Raw genomic sequence first — 20,436 nt, forward strand, 5'->3', positions numbered from 1 at the left:
ATACAGAGGAAGTGCTGCACTATTGAGGTTACTAACTTTTCAATAAGGGATTAAACCAAGGCCTTCTCTAGCTTCTCAGGGGGTGATTAAGATGGCATGACCCAAGAAGAGCAGGTGATTTTCTCTACCATACTGGACAGTATTTGTCCCTCACACAAAACTACTGAAACAGCTTATCTGATCATTTTTACACTGGGAGCTCTTTGTGCACAAATTGCTGCAGCGTTTCCTACAACAATGATTACACTTCCAATGTATTTCATAGGCTGTAAAATGGCATCAGGGCTATTCTGGAAGGGCCGTGAGTAGAGTGATATGAATACAAGTCTATCTTTTTATGAATGAAAGATTTTGCTATTGCTGTTATCAAGTGCAATGAAATGCTCACAATAAGCACTGACTCCAGTTCGGGCAAATAGATTACTTGTAAGAACTACACCTCAATGTTAAGTTACAAAGCATTTTATTTCCGTGTAATGGTAATCCATCGAAAGGTAGACATCAGGCCAATTGCTGCTTTACTAGGCTCTCCTGGCGGATAAGATGGTTCAGGTGGTGTATACTCAATCAAGTGGAAAACAGCTAGTTTCCCAGCAATACACAAAAAGTGCAGGAGGAAATCAGCAGGTCAGGCAGCATCCGTGGTGGGAAATAAACAGTCGATGGTTTGGGCCAAGACCCTTCATCAGGACTGGAAAGGAAGAGGGCAGAAGCTAGAATAAAAAGGTGGGGGGAGGGGGAGGAGCACATGCAGGCAGGGGATAGGCGAGTCTAGGTGATAGGCGAGTGCAGGTGAGAGGGGGAAGGTAGGTGGGTTAGGTTTCCAAGCTTGGCACTGCACTGCGCTAAGTTAATGTGACAGTAGCAGTTTCTAAGTGGCTTCAACTCTGCATATTCAGGGTGGAAATAATTGATATTGCATTAGAACAGGTCTACAGTTCAGTAAGACCTGTGGCAGTGTTGACAGAATTAAGTTCAGCTCTGATGCCCAGTATGATGACACTGACTAGTGTCAATAGTAAGGTCAGGGGCTTGTGCAAGGGGAGGGCAAGCAGAAGACCAAGCTCCCTCAATAATTATCCAAAAAAGACATAAGTATGGGTGCGCACACATACATTCACTGCATAGCACTAAGAACCCACATACTTTCCCCTCTGAACGATGTACATTCAGATTCCACTGCATGCCTCTGACCCATGCTGCCAGTTAAACCAGTTTCTGGCAAGCAAACAACGAAAGGGAGAGGGGAGCTGAGAAGTGGGAGGAATAAAGCACAATCTATCAGGCAAAATAACCAACTACCAATTAAAATGATTATTTTAAGCTCTTTTCATGGAAATTGAGTTATAAATGAGACAATTACCAAAAAAGAAAACATGGGAAAAGAATTTTTTTTCAGAAATATTTCAACATGACAGAGTCATTCTTTTCAGCAATGATTTAGAAGTCCCTCATGCGCCTGAAAGACCCGATCATGGAGTTGTATCCGCCCCAGTCACTGTATCTCCTGTATCCACCGGGTCTCAGGAAGTACTGTCGGCCTCTGTAGTTGGGCTGTTCATAGAAGATCCAGTAACCATCCATCACCTGGCAGGAATGGATGTCACGGTAACGGAATCGATCGTAGACAGAGGGGCAGTCCTCCATGAATTCCATCATCTGCCCTCCGAAGTCAGGCCTCTCGTAAATCCTCATCCTGTAGATGCCTCCTCGGTACTGGAATAGAAAGAAGAGTATAATTGGGTTAATGCTACAAATGATCATTGTCTAGAATCCTGGCTTCCTGGTGAGACAGGAGCATACGTGGGGGTTGGGAGGTGGGGTGTAGATAAGTTTCTGAACCACAAGAGGCGGTCCAGTAAGCTCTATTGAAGCAACTATTATTTAATAGCTGAAGTCAGCATCTATTTCTCACATGACTTGAACCAGAACCACAGGGGAAGGTCTAGGACATCAAATAAAATCATAAAAAGCTGGAAATACTCTACAGGTCAGGCAGCAGCTGTGGAGGGAGCAGCAGTTAATGCTAATTTGCTGAGAAGTGAGAGGGATGGAGAGAACAAAAGGAATGTCTGTGATAGTGCGGTGAACAAGAGAGGCTGAATAGTGTAAGTGATGATGGTGCAGACTGAGGAATGGAGGTGAAGGCTTGATGGTCTCTCTGGAGGAGATGCAAACAGGAGGTGAATGGGGCAGACGAGAGAGAAAAAAATAACACTGGAACTCCTCAGCACTGTAATGTGGAAAGTGTCAGATTTACAATTCAGGTAGCTATTTGGCACACAGCTGGATGAAAGGACATTTTTTTAGGGATTCAAGAGGTACCTTTCCTGATGTGAAGTTAACTTTAATAGCACCTTCTGAGCCTGTTGACTGTATGCTTTGAATGGACTAATTATGCACAGTACTCATTTCTTTGTTCCTGAGGGAGTGCAGAATATGAGCAACGGTATGAATTATTTATTCTGTAGCTCAGATTAGTTTGTCTTTCCAAGCAGAAATGATTCAATTCAGTTTGGTTTTATTAAGAAAACTATGGTGGATAAAGCTATTTGCATTAAAGCAGTATATCTGTCAGCAAACGTTGACAAATAGTATTCCGGTTCAGCAATGTGGTCCTCTTGCAATCCATACCTCTTATCCAACTATTTAATTTTTAATGTGAGCATCAATATGATCCTATTAAAAAAGGTTGGATTTTAACTACTTGAAATATCCAATCAGATAATTTTCTTCTTTTAAAAGAATGCAATTAAATGAAATTTAAAAATTAAATTGAACAATTAATGCATATTTAGAAAAGGAAGTCATTTCATGCTACCTTATACGCAGGCCATGACTGTAAAGGAAATGTTTATTCCCATATAACCTCCATAAAAGATAGGACTACAGTCAGCAGAAGACCTGAACCATCAAACTATCACCTAAAGCTGGGTAGCTGCGACATGACTTGATGCAGTCATTGAATCCCATCCAGCGCTGGTAGTCAGGATACTCCCCCCTGCTCAGCATATACTGGTATCCCATGTAGTTGGGTCTCTCGTACACCACCCACCAGTCACTCTCAACACGGATGGAGTTACAGCGGCTGAAGTAAGGGGACAGGTCAGCACAGTCAGTGCTGCACTCATAGTGCCGACCCTGGAAGTTCCTGTCCTCATAGAAGATGATCTGTGGGAATAAATTGATCTATAAATTAACAGTTTCTCAAACATTGAGCCAATTAATGAAGACTTCCACTACACCATATAAATTCTGAGTTATACTGGCCTTTCCCATTTTGAATTCAGTTAGCTTGGTAACTGACTGAATGCAGCGCTGCCTCACGGAGTTTGGTATTTATGTGTTGGGCAGAAAGCTTCGCTGGGCTGAACTTTATTATTCTAATGATTTAGGTTTAAAAATCAGCAAAAAAAAGATGAAAATACATTCCACATGCATTGTGTAAAAAAAACATCTGAGCAGTGCATGACGTGCCATTGATTCTTTTCAGTTTGCTTTCACCTCATTTTAATTGTTGTACAAGGACAAGACAAGAATTGCAACCTTTTATTTCCATTGTACAAAAAAAATGTAAAAGAAGCATTAAAACAGAGTGCTTGCTGGTTTCCAGGAAAGGTATCATCATAAATATATTTCTAGCGATTTGTACTGTTCAATGGCTGTATGTTATAGACTGGAGGTATATTTCCATAGTAGTTCAATCACTGGACCAGTATCCAGAAGTCAGCACTGTTAATCTGGAGAAGTGAATTGGAATCTTTCCATGGTTTCTAATGGAATTAAATTTAAGCAATTAAATAAATTTGTGATTAAGTAACAAAGCCACATTGATAACGGTTACCATGGAATGACTGAACTGTCAAAATTACCAATCTAATTAACTAAAGTCATTCATAAAGTCATAGAGCGATAGAGCTAAACCTCATGGAAACAGGCCCTTCAGCCCAGCTCATCTATGCCGACCAGGTTGCCTAACTGAGCTAGTCCCATTTTTGTTAGGCCTATATCCTTCTGAGCCTTATCTATCCATGCACCAGTCCAAATGTATTTTAAATGTCATAATTTTACCCATCCCTACCACTTACTCTGGTACCTCATTCCATATATGGACCATCCAATGTGTGAAAAAGTTGCCCTTCAGGTCCCATCTCACATTAAACCTATACCCTCTAGTTTTGGACTCCCACCTTGGGAAAAAGACTTTTTCTATGCCCCCATGATCTTATAAACCCCTATAATGTCACCACTCAGCCTTCTATGCTCTAAAGAAAAAAATCTTAGCCTATTCACCCTCTCCTTTTAACTAAAACCATTCAGTCCTGGTAACATCCTCATAAATCTTTTTTGCACCCTTTCCAGTTTAATGATGTCCTTCCTATAGCAGGGTGGCCAGAACTATACACAATACTCCAAATGTGGCCTTACCAACATTTTGTACAGATGCCTCAACTCCTGTGCTCAATATCTTGACCGATGAAGGAAAGCGTGCCAAATGCCTTCTTCACCACCCTGTGTATCTGTGTCACCACTTTCAAGGAGCTATGTACCTGCACCCCCAGGTCTTTCTGACCTAAAACACTCCACAGGGTCCTACCATTTACTGTGTAGTCCTGCCCTGGTTTGTCTTACCAAATTGCAACACTGAGCATTTAGCTGAATTAAACTCCATCTGCCATTCCTCAGCCCATTGGCCCAGTTGATCAAGATTCCATTGTAATCTTAGATAACTTGCTTCACTGTCCACAACACCACCAATTTTAGTGTCATTCAGAGAAGGAAATCTGCCATTTTTAAGTGACCTGGCTGATATATGACACCAGACCCACGATATGCTGGTCAGTTCTTAACTGCCCTCTGAAATGATCTCATTAGGTATAGTTCAAAGGCAATTGTTGTCTTCCAAAGAATTGCTGGCCTGGCACGTGCACATCTGATAAATGGATAAAAGAAAATTACATTGAACTATGTACTTGGACTTCACCAATGGCTGAGAGTTTGCTGGAGCAGGACACCCCCTGGTGTGTTTTGTTATTTGGACTTGATCTTGCAGTATAGATGATTTACCCATAAAGTTACTGGAAGTGTGAGCTGGTAACAGCAACGTGAGGACAAAGGAGTCCTGATGAATAGCACAACAGAGTGTGTCTCCTACACTGAAAGAGGGACAAGAGTGGACACTGGATTGCTGGAAAATGCCGCTGGGGAATTAGTAATGGAGAATAAAGGAATGGCAGATGAACCGAATAAGTATTTTGCGTCAGTCTTCACTGTGGAAGGCACCAGCAACATGCCAGAAATTCAAGAGAGTCAGGGGGCAGAAGTGAGTGTAGTCACTATTACAAAGGAGAAGGTGCTTGGGAAGCTGAAAGGTCTGAAGGTGGATAAGTCATCTGGACCAAATGGACCTCACCCCAGGGTTCTGAAAGAGGTAGATGAAGAGATTGCGGAGGCATTAGTAGTGATCTTTCAAGAATCACTAGAGTCAGGAATGGTTCCAGAGGACTGGAAGATTGCATATGTCATTCCACTCTTTAAGAAAGGAGAGAGGCAAAAGACAGGAAATTATAGGTCAATTAGGCTGACCTCAGTGGTTGGTAAGATGTTAGAGTCCATTATTAAGGATGAGGTTCGGGGTACTTGGAAGCACATGATAAAATAGGCTGAAGTCAGTATGGTTTCCTTCAGGAGATCTTGCCTGACAAATCTGTTGGAATTCTTTGAGGAAGTAACAGGCAGGATAGACAAAGGAGAGTCAATGGATGTTGTTTCCTTGGATTTTCAGAAGGCCTTTGACAAAGTGCTGCACATGAGGCTGCTGAACAATATAAGAGCCCATGGTATTACAGGAAAGGTACTAGCATGGATAGAAGATTGGCAAAAGGCAAAGAGTGGGAATAAAGGGGCCTTTTCTAGTTGGCTGCCGGTGACAAATGGTGTTCCGCAGAGGTCAGTGTTGGATCCGCTACTTTTTACGTTATATGTTAATGACCTGGATGGCTTTGTGGCCAAGTTTTTTGATGATACAAAGAACGATACAAAGATACAGAAGGAATAAAGGCATAGCCTACTTTCTAAACTGGGAGCAAATTCAGAAATCAGAGGTGCAAAGGGACTTGGGAGTCCTAGTGCAGGATTCCCTAAAGGTTAACTTGCAGGTTGAGCCGGTAGTAAGGAAGGTAAATGCAATGTTAGCATTCATTTCGAAAGGACTAGAATATAAAAGCAAGGATGTAATGCTGAGGCTTTATGAGGCATTGGTCAGACTGCATTTGGAGTATTGTGACCAGTTTTGGGCCTCATATCTAAGGAAAGATGTGTTGGTGTTGGAGAGGATCCAGAGGAGGTTTACGAGAATGATCCTGGGGATGAAAGGGTTAACGTATGAGTAGCGTTTGATGGTTCTGGGCCTGTACTCACTGGAGTTTAGAAGGATGAGGGGGGATCTCATTGAAACCTACCAAATATTGAAAGGCCTGGATAGGGTGGACGCGGAGAGGATGCTTCCAGTAGTGGGAGAGTCGAGGACCAGAGGGCATAGCCTCAGAATAGAAAGACGTCCCTTTAGAACAAAGATGAGGAGATATTTCTTTAGCCACAGGGTGGTGAATTTGTGGAATTTATTGCCACAGATGGCTGTGGAGGCCAAGTCATTGGGTATATTTAAAGCGGAGATTAATACCTTCTTGATTAGTAAGAGTGTCAAAGGTTATAGGGAGAAGGCAGGAGAATGGTGCTGAGAGGGAAAAATAAAACAGTCACGATCGAATGGCGGAACAGTCTCGATGGGCCAAATGGCCTAATTCTGCTCCAATGTCTTATGGTCTTATATAGGCACCCACATCCTTCAGATGTGGGGACCCACGTACTGCCATTCACGTGAAAGAGGAAATCTGCTTTCAGAAGCGGGAATGACAAGGTGGAATTAACAAAGTTACATACAGCAGAGGAGCCCAGCTGCTGACTCAGAAAATTGTTCATAACATTCTGTGATGCCTTTGGGCTTGGGGCTTTAACCAGCTCTGAGTGTTTGAAATTTGGCATCATCTGTGAGGCCAATGAAATGGTGAAAACAAAAGACAAAGCGTCAGAGGAAATTGCTTCATTCTGCATCCTACCTGTGCCATGCTTAACCTAGAAATGCTGAAAGTAGCAACAGCAGGCAGACCAGGGACTCTTCTGCACATAGCATTACCCCCTGCGTAGCTGTCACCAACGACTAGTAATATCAAGTACTTGTATCAACTATTAGTGATAACTTTATGCGGTCAACAGAAGCATAACTGATAAATACAGTCACAGCAATCCAAAGAAATGGATATATTTATGGTAGGACCATTGATATTTTGAGGAACAAATAGCACTGACTGACTCTGCTCCCTTGTATTGTAGGTCACGGTCAGGCTGGGAACAGAGCCAAAAGTATTTATTCTACAACCTCAAGTTTGCCAAAGCCACTCTACTGCCAGTCCTTGAAGTGCAACCTGTGCTGAATGGAGAGAAAGGCAGCAGCTAGCTCACTTGCAAGTTCCCACAAGCAGCGATGTCCTAATAACCTGTGAACCTGTTTCATCAGACACAAGAGATTCTGCAGATGCTGGAATATGGAGCAACACACACAAAACGCTGGAGCGACACACACGAAACTCAGCAGGTCAGGCAATAGAGGAGATTGTGGATAGACATGTCGGTATGGGAGTGGGATGTGGAATTGAAGTGGCTGGCCACCGGGAGATCCTGGCTTTTGCAGCAGACAGAGTGAAGGTGCTCAATGAAACGGTCACCCAATCTCAGAGTCATCAGGAGAAACAAAGGACTGCAGATGCTGGAATCTAGATGAAAAACATGATGATGCTGGAGGAAATCAGCAGGCCAAGCAGCATCCTGGCACCATCCTGAGGAAGGGTCCTGACCCAAAACGTTGACCGCCTGCTTTTCTTCATGGTTGCTGCCTGGCCTGAGGAGTTCATCCAGCGTCATCATGTTTTTTTTATCTCAGAGTCATCAAGTACTGGTATTGGTATTGGTTTATTATTGTTACTTGTACCGAGGTATAGTGAAAAACTTGTTTTACAAACCAATCGTACAGGTCAATTCATTATACAGTGCAGTTACATTGAGTTAGTACAGAGTGCATTGATGTATTACAGGTAAAAACAATAACAGTACAGACTAAAGTGTCACAGCTACAGAGAAAGTGCAGTGCAATAAGGTGTGAGGTCACAACAAAGTAGATCATGAGGTCATGGTCCATCTCATAGTATAAGGGAACTGTTCAATAGTCTTATCACAGTGGGGTAGAAGCTGTCCTTAAGTCTGGTGGTACGTGCCCTCAGGCTCCTGTATCTTCTACCCGATGGAAGAGGAGAGAAGAGAGAACATCCCAGGTGGAGGGTTCTTTGTTGCAGATAGAGCGATCCCTGCGGAAAGCGGGGGGTGGGGGGGAGCGGATGGGAAGATGTGCCTGGTGGTGGGATCCCGTTGGAGGTGGCGGAAGTTGCAGAGAATGATGTGCTGGTTGCAGAGGCTCGTGGGGTGGTAGGTAAGGACAAGGGGAACCGCGTCCCTGTTCTCTCAGGGGTGGGGGGGGGGGAATGGAGTGAGTGCAGACATATGGGAAATGGAGGAGATGCAGGTGAGGGCTGCATTGATGTTGGTGGAAACAAAACCCCTTTTACTGAAAAAAGAGATCTCTCATGTCCTGGAATGGAAACCCTCATCATGGGAACAGATGCGGCGGAGGAAAAGGAACTGGGAGAAGGGGATGGCATCCTTGCAAGTGACAGGGTGGGAAGAGGTATAGTCAAGGTAACTGTGGGAGTCAGTGGGTTTGTAAAAGACGTCCGGAGATGGAGACAGAGAGATCCAGAAAGGGGAGAGAGGCATCGGAGATAGACCAAGTAAATTTGGGGGCAGGGTGGAAGCTGGAGGCAAAGTTGATGAAATTGATGAGCTCAGCATTGAATGAACCTATTTCATTAATTAAGGGATAAGTAGTGGCAAACTTCATTTCCCTTCAGTCAAACATTATCTCGTGATCTGGGTCTTTTACGCCCATCTGAGAAAGCAGAAAGGGCTTTGTTTTGCCATTTAATCTCTTCAACAGCACAGCACTCTCTCAGCACTGCACTGGAGAGTCAAACTGGGCAGTCTGTAGAGGGCAAGAGCAGGAGTGTGATCAAATGAGGCTACCTCAATGCACTCTGTACTAACTCAATGTAACTGCACTGTGTAATGAATTTACCGTACAATCGGTATTCAAGACAAGTTTTTCACTGTACCTCAGTACAAGTGACAATAATAAACCAATACCAATACTTCACATTGCTTTACCTGTCCTATAAAAGGTAAGGATTGGTGGGACCAACTAATGTTCACTCAATGACAACTTTTATCTGAGGAAGTGGAGTTAAAAGAGAAGTTGTTTAGTGTGAGTGCCTGATCAGCCAGGTTGAGGGGAATGGATTGACCAACCCACTGTTCATAGAGTAAACAGGAAGAGGTGGTCTGGTGAGAAGTTAAGGTGTAAGGATGGGGACATGGAGTTAAGGCGTCGATCTGCCCTGATCTTACTGAAGGACAGAGGGGACGAATGACCATTTCCTGTCCCCTTGTTTCAAGTGAGCCCAGAGATTCATGTGGATGGAGAATACAGAATGGTTCGAACAATGCAAGGCATCAAAGGAGTCACAGTGTTATGTCACGGCATGGAAGGGTGGAGATCTGAAGTAATTAATTCAATGAACCAGGAAAGGAAGGATTTATTTTTCATTTTCTCATTATTTTCTCATGCAAATCCTGATTGTGTACCGTGGGATTGAGAGGATAGGGGTTATATGTCATTGGGACATAACAAGATGAAAGATGTAACCTCCGGCCTTGAAGCAATTGTATTAAATTACAGCTCAGTTTGCAAGGCAGAGAATCTCAGGAGCCGGACTGCAGGGTGGAGAGAAGGCATGGTGTTTTAGCTGTGCTCAGTCCTAGGGACACACATTTAGTCTTGTAAGTAGTGAGGCCTCTATGTGTCCTTCACAGGCTATTTGTGTGTGGGTGCCGCAGGCTGATCCAGTCTGATGTGACAATGGGGAAGCTTAGGCCTGTCAAGGTGAAGCATCTGCCTGAAGAAGCACAAATTATGTTTCACCAATGGAGCTTCAGGTGAGATAAATGATACTTTATTAGCAGATTAAACAAAGGACCAGAACAGGGTGATTTCCCTGTAGCCAAATGTAAGATCATCCACTTTTAACCTGTAAAGGATGGAACAGAGATCTTTCTAAATGCCAGGTACTAGAACCAGTGGAAGTCCAGATGATTATAATTAAAACACCATGGACAGGTACAGGAAAGCAAGACAAGTTTTTCACTGTACCTCGGTACAAGTGACGATAATAAACCAATACCAATACCAAATAATCAACCCAATCAACTCCTAATGCAATGTTGGCCTTTATATTGAGAAGACTGGAGTATTGGTATTGGTTTATTATTGTCACTTGTACCAAGGTACAGTGAAAAACTTGTCTTGCATACCGTTCATACAGATCAATTCATTACACAGTGCAGATACATTGAGTTAGTACAGAGTGCATTGAGGTAGTACAGGTAAAAACAATAACAGAGTACAGAGTAAAGTGTCACAGCTACAGGGAAGTGCATTGCAGGTAGACAATAAGGTGCAAGGTCAAACAAGGTAGATTGTGAAGTCAAAAGTCCATCTCATCGTATAAGGGAACCATTCAATAGTCTTATCACCGTGGGATAGAAGCTGTCCTCGAGTCTGGTGGTATGTGCCCTCAGGCTCCTGTATCTTCTGCCTGATGGGAGAGGGGAGAAGAGAGAATGACCCAGGTGGATGGGGTCTTTGATTATGCTGGCTGCTTCACTGAGGCAGCGAGAGGTATAGATGGAGTCCATGGAGGGGATGTTGGTTTCCGTAATGTGCTGGACTGTGTCCACAACTCTCTGCACTTTCTTGCTGTCCTGGGCAGAGCAGTTGCCATACCAAGCCGTGATGCATCCAGATAGGATGCTTTCTATGGTATATCGATAAAAATTGGTGAGCGTCAAAGGGGACATGCCAAATTTCTTTAGCCTCCTGAGGAAGTAGAGGCACTGGTGAGCTTTCTTGGCCGTGGCATCTACGTGGTTGGACCAGGACAGGCTATTGGTGATGTTCATTCCTAGGAACTTGAAACTCTCAACCCTCTCGACCTCAGCATCATTGATGTAGACAGCAGCATGTGCACCACTCCCTTTCCTGAAGTCAATGACCAGCTCTTTCGTTTTTCTGACATTGAGGGAAAGGTTGTTGTCATGACACCATGTCACTAAGCTCTCTATCTCCTTCCTGTACTCTGAGTGATCATTATTTGAGATACGGCCTACTACGGTGGTATCATCTGCAAACTTGTAGATGGAGTTAGAGCAGAATCTGGCCATGCAGTCATGAGTATATAGGGAGTAGAATAGAGGTCTGAGGCTGCAGCCTTGTGGGGCACCAGTGTTGAGAATAATCGTGCTGGAGGTGTACAATGGAGCTGGAGTACAATGCAGCAAAACAATGTTACAATTCAAAGCCATGGTTAAGGCACAGTGGGAGGACTGCAAGTAGTCTGGGCACCACACCACAGGAAGGGTACATTGGCTTCAGAAGGAACATGTCATAGATTAAATTATGAAGGGAGATATAGAACCTGGGATTGCATGTACTTGCATTTCTAAGGTTAATGCACAGTTGGGTTGAAGTTTTAAAGATATTAAGGGGAACTGATGGAGTGGAGAGAAAGTGTTTTTTCTGGTAGGGAAATCTTTGGTTAGGCAGGATAGCCCAAAAATTAGAGCCAACCATTTCAGGATTGAAGTTAGGAGATGGTGGCAAAAATTTGGAACCTTGCACTGCAAACTGTCATTATGGCTTGGTCACTTCTCAGTTTTATGTCAGGCATTGCTAGATTTAAGAGCAGTAAGGGATTTGGATATGGGCCATAATTCAGCCATGATCTCATGTAATGCCAAAACAGCCTTAAGGGGTTGAATTCTTCCTTATATTCCCAAATACCTGCATTTCCTGCATGAATCTGATCTACTATTGGTACACAAACACCACAGCAAACACCGCTCAGATCACCACTGGATGGCTCAGTGAGCATATTCTGAGGAGTTCAGCTGGGTTCATGGCCCAGCTATTTGCTGCATCTCTGATCATGTCCATGACTGTCACATAAATGAAGGATAATTGTGTAAAAGTAACTGTATGAGACTCCCTGCTTCTACCAATGCTTGGTATTTTCTATTCCAAAATGAAACAATTAAGCAAAATAATGGTGTAATAGGGATTATTTTATTATGTTGACCATGGATTCAACAAGATATGATCATGTTTCCCAGCAGCAGACTAGAAGTCCCTCATGCGCCTGAAGGACCCGATGATGGAGCAGGAGCCGCCCCAGTCACTGTATCTCCTGTATTCACCGGGTCTCAGGAAGTACTGTCGGCCTCTGTAGTTGGGTTGTTCATAGAAGATCCAGTAACCATCCATCACCTGGCAGGAGTGGATGTCACGGTAACGGAATCGATCGTAGACAGAGGGACAGTCGTCCATGAATTCCATCATCTGCCCTCCAAAGTCAGGCCTCTCGTAAATCCTCATCCTGTAGTTTCCCCCTCGGTACTGGAATCAAAAGAACATTGTAACCATGATGAAACTGCAAATATCCATTACATGTTGAGAAAGAGATACACAATAATGAATATTATGTGGGAGGGGCCGGGTAAAGTCATCAGCAATGAGTGGGGGGTTGAGATAATTTTGACCAAGCAGGTTGACTAAGCTTGGGCTTTGTTAGCAGCAAACTGCTCCTCTGCATCTTCATATTGTAAAATAATAGCTTTGAACATAAAATATAGAAAGAACATGGAACAGTACAGCACAGGAACAGGAGCTTCAGCTCATGATGTGCCAAACTAATTAAACCCCTAACTAAACTAATCCCTTCTGCCTACACAATGTCCATATCCCTCCATTCTCTGCACATTCATGTGGCTCTCTAAGAGCCTTTTAAACACCTCTATTGTATTTGCCTATGTTACCACTCCTGGCAGCACATTCCAGGCACCCACCACTCTCTGTGTAAAAAACTTGCCTTGCACCTCTCCTTCGAACTTACCCCCTCTTACCTTAAATGCATGCCCTCTAGTAAGAGACTTTGACCATGGGATAAAGACTTGTCTATACAACAGACGGGGAGCTAGAGTCTTGTCAATATCAGTAAAATATTACCTACTATTCTTCCTCTGTAGGTGTGGTGGTGACAGTGAGGGTCAGGGTGCTGTGGGATGGGTGGGAAGAGAGCTCTGCTTTTAACATAGTAAACTGTAACAGGATAAAAATAACAGGATGGGTGCACATGCAGCCAGTTGTTTATTGTCATGTCTAATTATATTATTTTCAACACAGACAGTGGAACAATTTGGCTTTTGACTCTATATGATTGATCTTCAACAAACAAGCGACTTGTTATGCTCCGGATCCTTGGGACCTTTGCAACAGCCTGCACATCATATAATGCCTTTACGTTTTTATATATATAATGGACTTAATACATAGTTGGGTAACCCAACTGCAAGTACAAAGCTTCAAGAGCTGAAGTTAACTTTGGACAGTAGCAGTGAATTGGTAACTAGGATATATGACAGGAAGTCAAATGTCTTCCTCCCCTAGTTATTTATTTATCTATCTATCTATCTATCTATCTATCTATCTATCTATCTATCTATCTATCTATCTATCTATCTATCTATCTATCTATCTATCTATCTATCTATCTATCTATCTGTCTATCTATCTATCTGTCTATCTATCTATCTATCTATCTATCTATCTATCTATCTATCTATCTATCTATCTATCTATCTATCTACCTGTCTGTCTGTCTGTCTGTCTATCTGTCTATTTATTTATTTATTTATTTAACTATTTATTTATTTTTGTAATTTACAGTAAGTTTTATGTCTTTATGTCCTGCACTGTACTGCTGCTGCAAAACAACAAATTTCTCGACATATGTCAGTGATAATAAACCAGATTCTGATTCTGATTCTGAACTACCTTTGGTGAAAAGTTGAAATTAGTCTTGAAAACAGCAGATAGGTATTGAAGCAGGAACGCAAAAATGCTCAATCCCGTGGTCACTTTGACGAGTGAGTAGAAAGAGCATGGACGTCACTGAGACCAACTTACATAAGGGTAGGTGCGGCAGGACCTGATGTTGTCATTGAATCCCATCCAGCGCTGGTAGTCAGGATAGTCTCCCCTGGTCAGGACATACTGGTATCCCATGTAGTGGGGTCTCTCGTACACCACCCACCAGTCACTGTCAACGCGGATGGAGTTACAGCGACTGAAGTAAGGGGACAGGTCGGCACAGTCGGTGCTGCACTCGTAGTGCCGACCCTGGAAGTTCCTGTCCTCGTAGAAGATAATCTGTGGAAAACAAGCAGGTTTAGCAATAATTTATAAATAAGAGACACAGAATAAAGAATTCTAATGTAATGCATAAACTCTGAGTTGTCCTTGCCTTTCCCATTTTAGCCACACAGTTAACTTGGTAACTGAATGAATGTTTCACGGTCTTACACAGCGTGGTTTTTATATGCCTAGCAGAAAGGCTTCTCTAGGCTGCACTTTTGTTATTCTAATAATTGTAATATTTTAAAATCAGCATTAAAAGCAATAAAGCACATGACACAAAGCCTCACTGCAAAAGAAAGCACCTCAAAGCACCTATGTATCTTTGGTCTCATTTTGCCTCCATGTCATTTTAATTGTGTGAATAAAGTGACCATGCATTCAAGCCCATTGTGCTCCTTAAAGCCTGCTTCCACTGCAGTTCTCGAACAAGTCCTGAGCACAAAGGGCCCATTTCTGATGGGTTGATACAATGGCACAGACATATTCCCAAACAGGTCAGGGTGAAGAGCCAGAGAAAGTTGTTTTGAATACAATATTGCAAGTTTAGCTTAAAACTACAAGGGTGTTTAGATTCCAGCGCACATTATTATTTGCTGACATTTTACATCTGCAGTGTCGGTAGTGTTCATTGATGTTGAATACATGTCATACCAATGTTTTGTTCTTTTTGCTTTTTGCTGTTCTAGTTTTCAAATTAGCTGAATGTATATCACAATGGGAAAAAGTAGTAGAAAGATGTCAGAAAGATAGTACATGGCATCTAGAAACAGCTAACTCCACTAGACACAGAAAAGGTTATGGTACCAGACAACATCCTTGTTGAGGTACTGAAGACTTGCGATCCAGAAGTACCTGTACGTTGACACACATTATTGCTAGGTATGTTCTGTTAACAAAATGCAGGACTAATCCATACTGGGTAGTTACCACCCAATTATTCAGTTCTCAATCTACAGCAAAATGAGGGAAGGTATCATTGACAGTATTATTGAACAGCCCTTGCCCACCAATAACCTGCTCATCAATCCCTAGTTTGGGCAAAGTCCTAGGCCCAACCATCTTCAAGAGCCGGCCAGAAGCTGGATATCTTGGACAAGTGGCTCATCTCCTGACACCCCAAAGACTGTCCACCATCCACAAGGCACAAGTCAGGACTGTGGTGGGATACTTACCACTTGCCTGGGTAAGAGCTACTCCAATAGCTCTCAAGAATCTCAATACCATCCGGGACAAAGCAGCTGACTTGTTGGCACCCCGTATTCCTAACAACACTGATGCACAGAGGCTCAAGTGTGTACCATCTACAAAAATATAAACTTGGCTACTCCAGTAATAGCTCCCAAACGCTTGACATCCAGAAGCGTGGTGACACTTGCGGGCTGCCTCCAGAACACTCTACACAAAAGGTGCATTTCATTTCGATGTACATGTGACTAGTAAAGATATCTTATCTTATCTTATCTTATCTTATCTTATCTTATCTTATCTTATCTTATCTTATCTTGTCTTGTCTTGTCTTGTCTTGTCTTGTCTTGTCTTGTCTTATCTAGTCTTATCTTATCTTATCTATATTTAAGAAGGACAAGGGCAACAGTTGCTTGGAAACACCACCATCTGCAGGTCATCCTCCAGGTCACAGATGATCCTGATCTGGATATATGCTGCCATGCATGACTGTTTCCCTCCCCAACAGCACTATGAGAGAACCCTCATGAAGGGGACTGGAGTGGATTAAGAAGGTGGCTCATTACGACCTTGTGACAGACAATAAATGCCTGCCTTGTTGGCCAACAATGCCCAGGTTGCAAAAAAATGAATAATTTAAAAGAAAATAAATGGGAACAAATGAGACTTCAGTGTGTCTATATTGGGAGGGAGAAGCATCAAAAAGATGTTGAAAACATTGCTTACAAAATACTGAAAAACATCTTTTTGAAAGAGGATGAGATCCTGGAATGACTCTATTCAAGGAACACAAAGTAACTGAATTCTCATTTGCTTTTGAATGGATCACAACTGTTGTTAGAATCTGCAAAATCCAGAAGATCAGGGAAAAGATCAGGGAATGGGTGGAAACCATTCCATCTATCCTGCCCAGACCTGCTCACTGAAAGGCCTACCCAGTGAATCACACTCCCAACTCTTTCCCCATACTATGGCATTTTTTTCTTTTCATGTGTTTAATCATTTTTTTACAGTGTAATTGAACCAGCTATTGAACTATTGAACCAGCTCCCACCACCCTCTACAAATCAACAGAAATGGAGCCCAGATGTTATGAACCAGGGAAATGTAGATCCTGTTGTTCCAAACTCTGATCTTGTTAGAAAAATAAAAATGATCCAGCTGTACTTACTGGCAGTTACACCAAACTGAATTATAAAATAAAATAAGATAAGATCTTTATTGGTCACATACATTGAAACACACAGTGAAAAGCATCTTTAGCGTAGAGTGTTCTGGGGGGCAGCCCACAAGTGTCACCACGCTTCTGGCGCCAACATAGCATGCCCACAACTTTCTAACCCGTACGTCTTTGGAATGTGGGAGAAAACCGGAGCACCTGGAGGAAACCCACACAGACACGGGGAGAACATACAAGCTCCTTACAGACAGTGGCTGGAATTGAACCTAGCTCACTGATGCTGTGAGGGAATTTTCAAAAGAAAGCTTTTTATTTAGCAACAATTACATGATCAAGGTAAACACGTGCTTACCTGGCCCAATTGAGCAGTCGTCTGGCTGTTTTGTTGATCTTTCATTACTTTCATAATGATATTGTCATTAGGTCTAATTATGGTGTTAGGCCAAAATTCACATGGATTCCACTCAACGTATTCAGTTCTCACTACCACATTATTGGACACTTTGTGGTGTTTTATAGTCATTATTTTACTCTTGTTCTTATAGGATGTGATTAAGCTACAGAGAATGCAGAAAAGATTCACAAGGATGTTGCCTGAATGGGAGGCCTTGAGTTATAAAGATAGATTAGATAGGCTGAGTCTGTTTTCCCTGGAGCATAGGAGGCTGAGAGGTGACATCAGAATCAGAAGCAGGTTTATTATCACTGACTTACATGATGTGACATTTGTTGTTTTGCAGCAGCAGTAAAGTGTAAAGACATAAAAATTACTATAAATTACAAAAATAAATAAATAGTGCAAAAAGAAGGAATGACGAGGTAGTGTTCATGGGTTCATGGACCGTTAAGAAATCTGATGGCGGAGGGGAAGAAGCTGTTCCTAAATCATTGAGTGTGGGTCTTCAGGCTCCTGTACCTCCTCCCTGATGGTAGAACGAGAACAGGCATGTCCTGGATGTTGACAGTCCTTAGTGATGGATGCTGCCTTATTGAGGCACCGCCTCTCGGAGGTGTCCTCAATGGTGGGGCGGGTTGTGCCGATGATGGAGCTGGCTGAATCTACAATCTTTTGCAGCCCCTTGCGATCCTGTGCGTTGCAGCCTCTGTACCAGGCTGTGATGCAACTGGTCAGAAGGCTCTCCACCATACATCTATCGAAATTTTCAAGATTCTTTAGTGACATATCAAATCTCGAATTCCTAATGAAGTACAGCTGCTGGCGTGATATGACAGAGGTGTATAAAATAATGAGAAGCCTAGACAGAGTAGATAGCCAGAGTCTGTTTTTCCTGGTAGGGGTGTCTAAAACTAGAGGGTGTAGATTTGAGGTGAGAGGGAGGAAGTTTAGGGATCTGAGGGGTAAAGTTTTCACACAGAGTAGCAGTATCTGGATTGAGCTGCTGGAGGAGGTGGTGGAGGCAAGAACACTAATAACTCTTAAGAGCCACCTGGGCATGAATGAGCAAAGCATAGAGGCATATAGAATTAATGCAGACAAGTGGGATTGGTCTGGACAGGCATAAGGACCTGTTTCAATGCTGTACAACTCTATGACTGTAGCAGAAACCCATCCTGTTTATATTATTATAACAACCTCAGGATTTTTTCCTGCTCTGTAATGCAGCATGGCTGTAAGATTTCATAAATTAAATGAATTTTGAATAAACTAATTGTTCTTTGTCTCTCCTCGTGTTTGTTTAAACTGACGTTGAATTTGCATTCTGTTACCATAAAATTCCACAGTTCTCTTCTTGACAGCAGAAATTCTTGAGAACCTATGAAAAAGAAGTCATATTTTACTGCCCAGTTTTATAATCAGATAATTTATCTCTTCAGGTACTATGTTCAATATTTGGACATAACTGCCTATTTCTTCTTTCTTTATCAGTAGTCCAGATTTAATCTCTTGTGGACTTATACGTCCTTTCTTTTGCCGTGTATAATTTTTTTATAGCTGGGACTGTTGGCACTTCTCTCCTCTTCCATCAGGTACAAGATACAGAAGCCTGAGGGCACATACCACCAGGCTCAAGGACAGCTTCTACCCCACTGTGATAAGACTATTGAACGGTTCCCTTACACAATGAGATGGACTCTGACCTCACGATCTATCTTGTTGTGACTTTGCACCTTATTGTCTACCTGCACTGCACTTTCTCTGTAGCTGTGACACTTTACTCTGTACTCAGTTATTGTTTTTACCTGTAGTACCTCAATGCACTCTGTACTAACTCAATGTATCTGCACTGTGTAATGAATTGACCTGTACGACGGTATGCAAGACAAGTTTTTCACTGTACCTCGGTACAAGTGACAATAATAAACCAGTACCAATACCAATATTACTCTTTCTCAGCTCTTTCAGCAGATCAGTGACTCCCTTTTCAGTGGTTGTAATCCATGCTTTGTACATCAACATACAGGTAGTTCTGCTATAATGCATGTTTCCAGAATGCAAATTGGATATAACACGATTGATGAATTAGGGAGAATTAGAACATAGAACATCAAACATAGAACATAGAACATAGAACAGTACAGTACAGGAACGGCCCTTCAGCCCACGATGTTGTGCTGAACTAATTGAACTAATGACACTTAATCCCTTCTGCCTGCACATGGTCCATATCCCTCCGCTCTCTGCATATTCATGTGCCTATCTAAGAGCTTCTTAAATGCTTCCATTGTATCTGCCTCTAGCACCACCCCTGGCAGCACATTCTAGACACCCACCAGTCTCTGTGTAAAAAACTTGCCCCGCACATCTCCTTTGGACTTTCCCCCTCTCACCTTAAATGCATGCCCTCTGGTATTACACATTTCGACCGTGGGAAGAAGATGCCAGCTGTCTACTCTATCTATGCCTCTCATAATTTTATAAACCTCTATCAGATCTCCCCTCAGTCTCCACTTCTCCAGAGAAAATGACCCTAGTTTGTCCAATCTCTCTTTATAGCACATGCCCTCTAATCCAGGCGGCATCCTGGCAAACCACTTCCGCAACTTCTCCATAGCCTCCACATCCTTCCTATAATGGGGCGACCAGAATTGAATGCAATGCTCCAGACGTGGCCTAACCAGAGTTTTATAAAGCTGCAGCATAACTTCCTGACTCTTAATGCCTCAACTAATAAAGGTAAACATGCCATATGCCTTTACCACCCTATCAACCTGCGCAGCCACTTTCAGGGAGCTATAGACTGGGACCCCAATATCCCCCTGTAGATCAACACTATTAAACGCAGCGTTAGTTAACACTATACATTAACACTCCGTTTAACAGTGTACTGTCCCTTTACGTTTGATCTCCCAAAATACAACACCTCACACTTGCCCAGGTAAAACTCCACCTGCCATTTCTCTGCCCACATCTACAACTGATCTATATCCCGCTGTATTCTTTGACAATGTTCTACACTATCCACAATGCCACCAATCTTTGTGTCATCTGCAAACTTACTAACCTACTGTGGTAAGATGAAAAACAATCAATAGTTTTCCTTTTGCAGCAGCCACCAAAGGCTGTATGTAACTAAAGGGTTAATAGAAGCATCTTTCTCTGTTAGGAATATTTGTTTTTCCCAGGAGTTACTGA

At 42.6% G+C, this 20,436-nt stretch overlaps 2 protein-coding genes across 2 annotated transcripts; both read right to left on the minus strand.

Annotated features, from left to right (window-relative positions):
* Nucleotides 1-1,440: 1,440 nt before the first annotated feature.
* LOC127578556 (gamma-crystallin S-1-like) lies at nucleotides 1,441-7,127 on the minus strand. Its single transcript, XM_052030708.1, has 4 exons — nucleotides 7,119-7,127; nucleotides 2,919-3,171; nucleotides 2,326-2,330; nucleotides 1,441-1,716 (listed from the first exon to the last, which is right to left on the minus strand). The coding sequence occupies exons 1-4, from the start codon at nucleotides 7,125-7,127 to the stop codon at nucleotides 1,441-1,443; spliced, it is 543 nt and encodes a 180-aa protein (XP_051886668.1).
* A 5,273-nt stretch (nucleotides 7,128-12,400) lies between these two features.
* Nucleotides 12,401-19,493, minus strand: LOC127567858 (gamma-crystallin S-1-like). Its single transcript, XM_052011004.1, has 3 exons — nucleotides 19,479-19,493; nucleotides 14,242-14,488; nucleotides 12,401-12,669 (listed from the first exon to the last, which is right to left on the minus strand). Exons 1-3 carry the CDS (start codon nucleotides 19,491-19,493, stop codon nucleotides 12,401-12,403), a joined length of 531 nt encoding a protein of 176 aa, XP_051866964.1.
* Nucleotides 19,494-20,436: the final 943 nt, after the last annotated feature.

Source organism: Pristis pectinata, chromosome 1 (assembly GCF_009764475.1).
Source record: "Pristis pectinata isolate sPriPec2 chromosome 1, sPriPec2.1.pri, whole genome shotgun sequence".
Classification (NCBI taxonomy): domain Eukaryota; kingdom Metazoa; phylum Chordata; class Chondrichthyes; order Rhinopristiformes; family Pristidae; genus Pristis; species Pristis pectinata.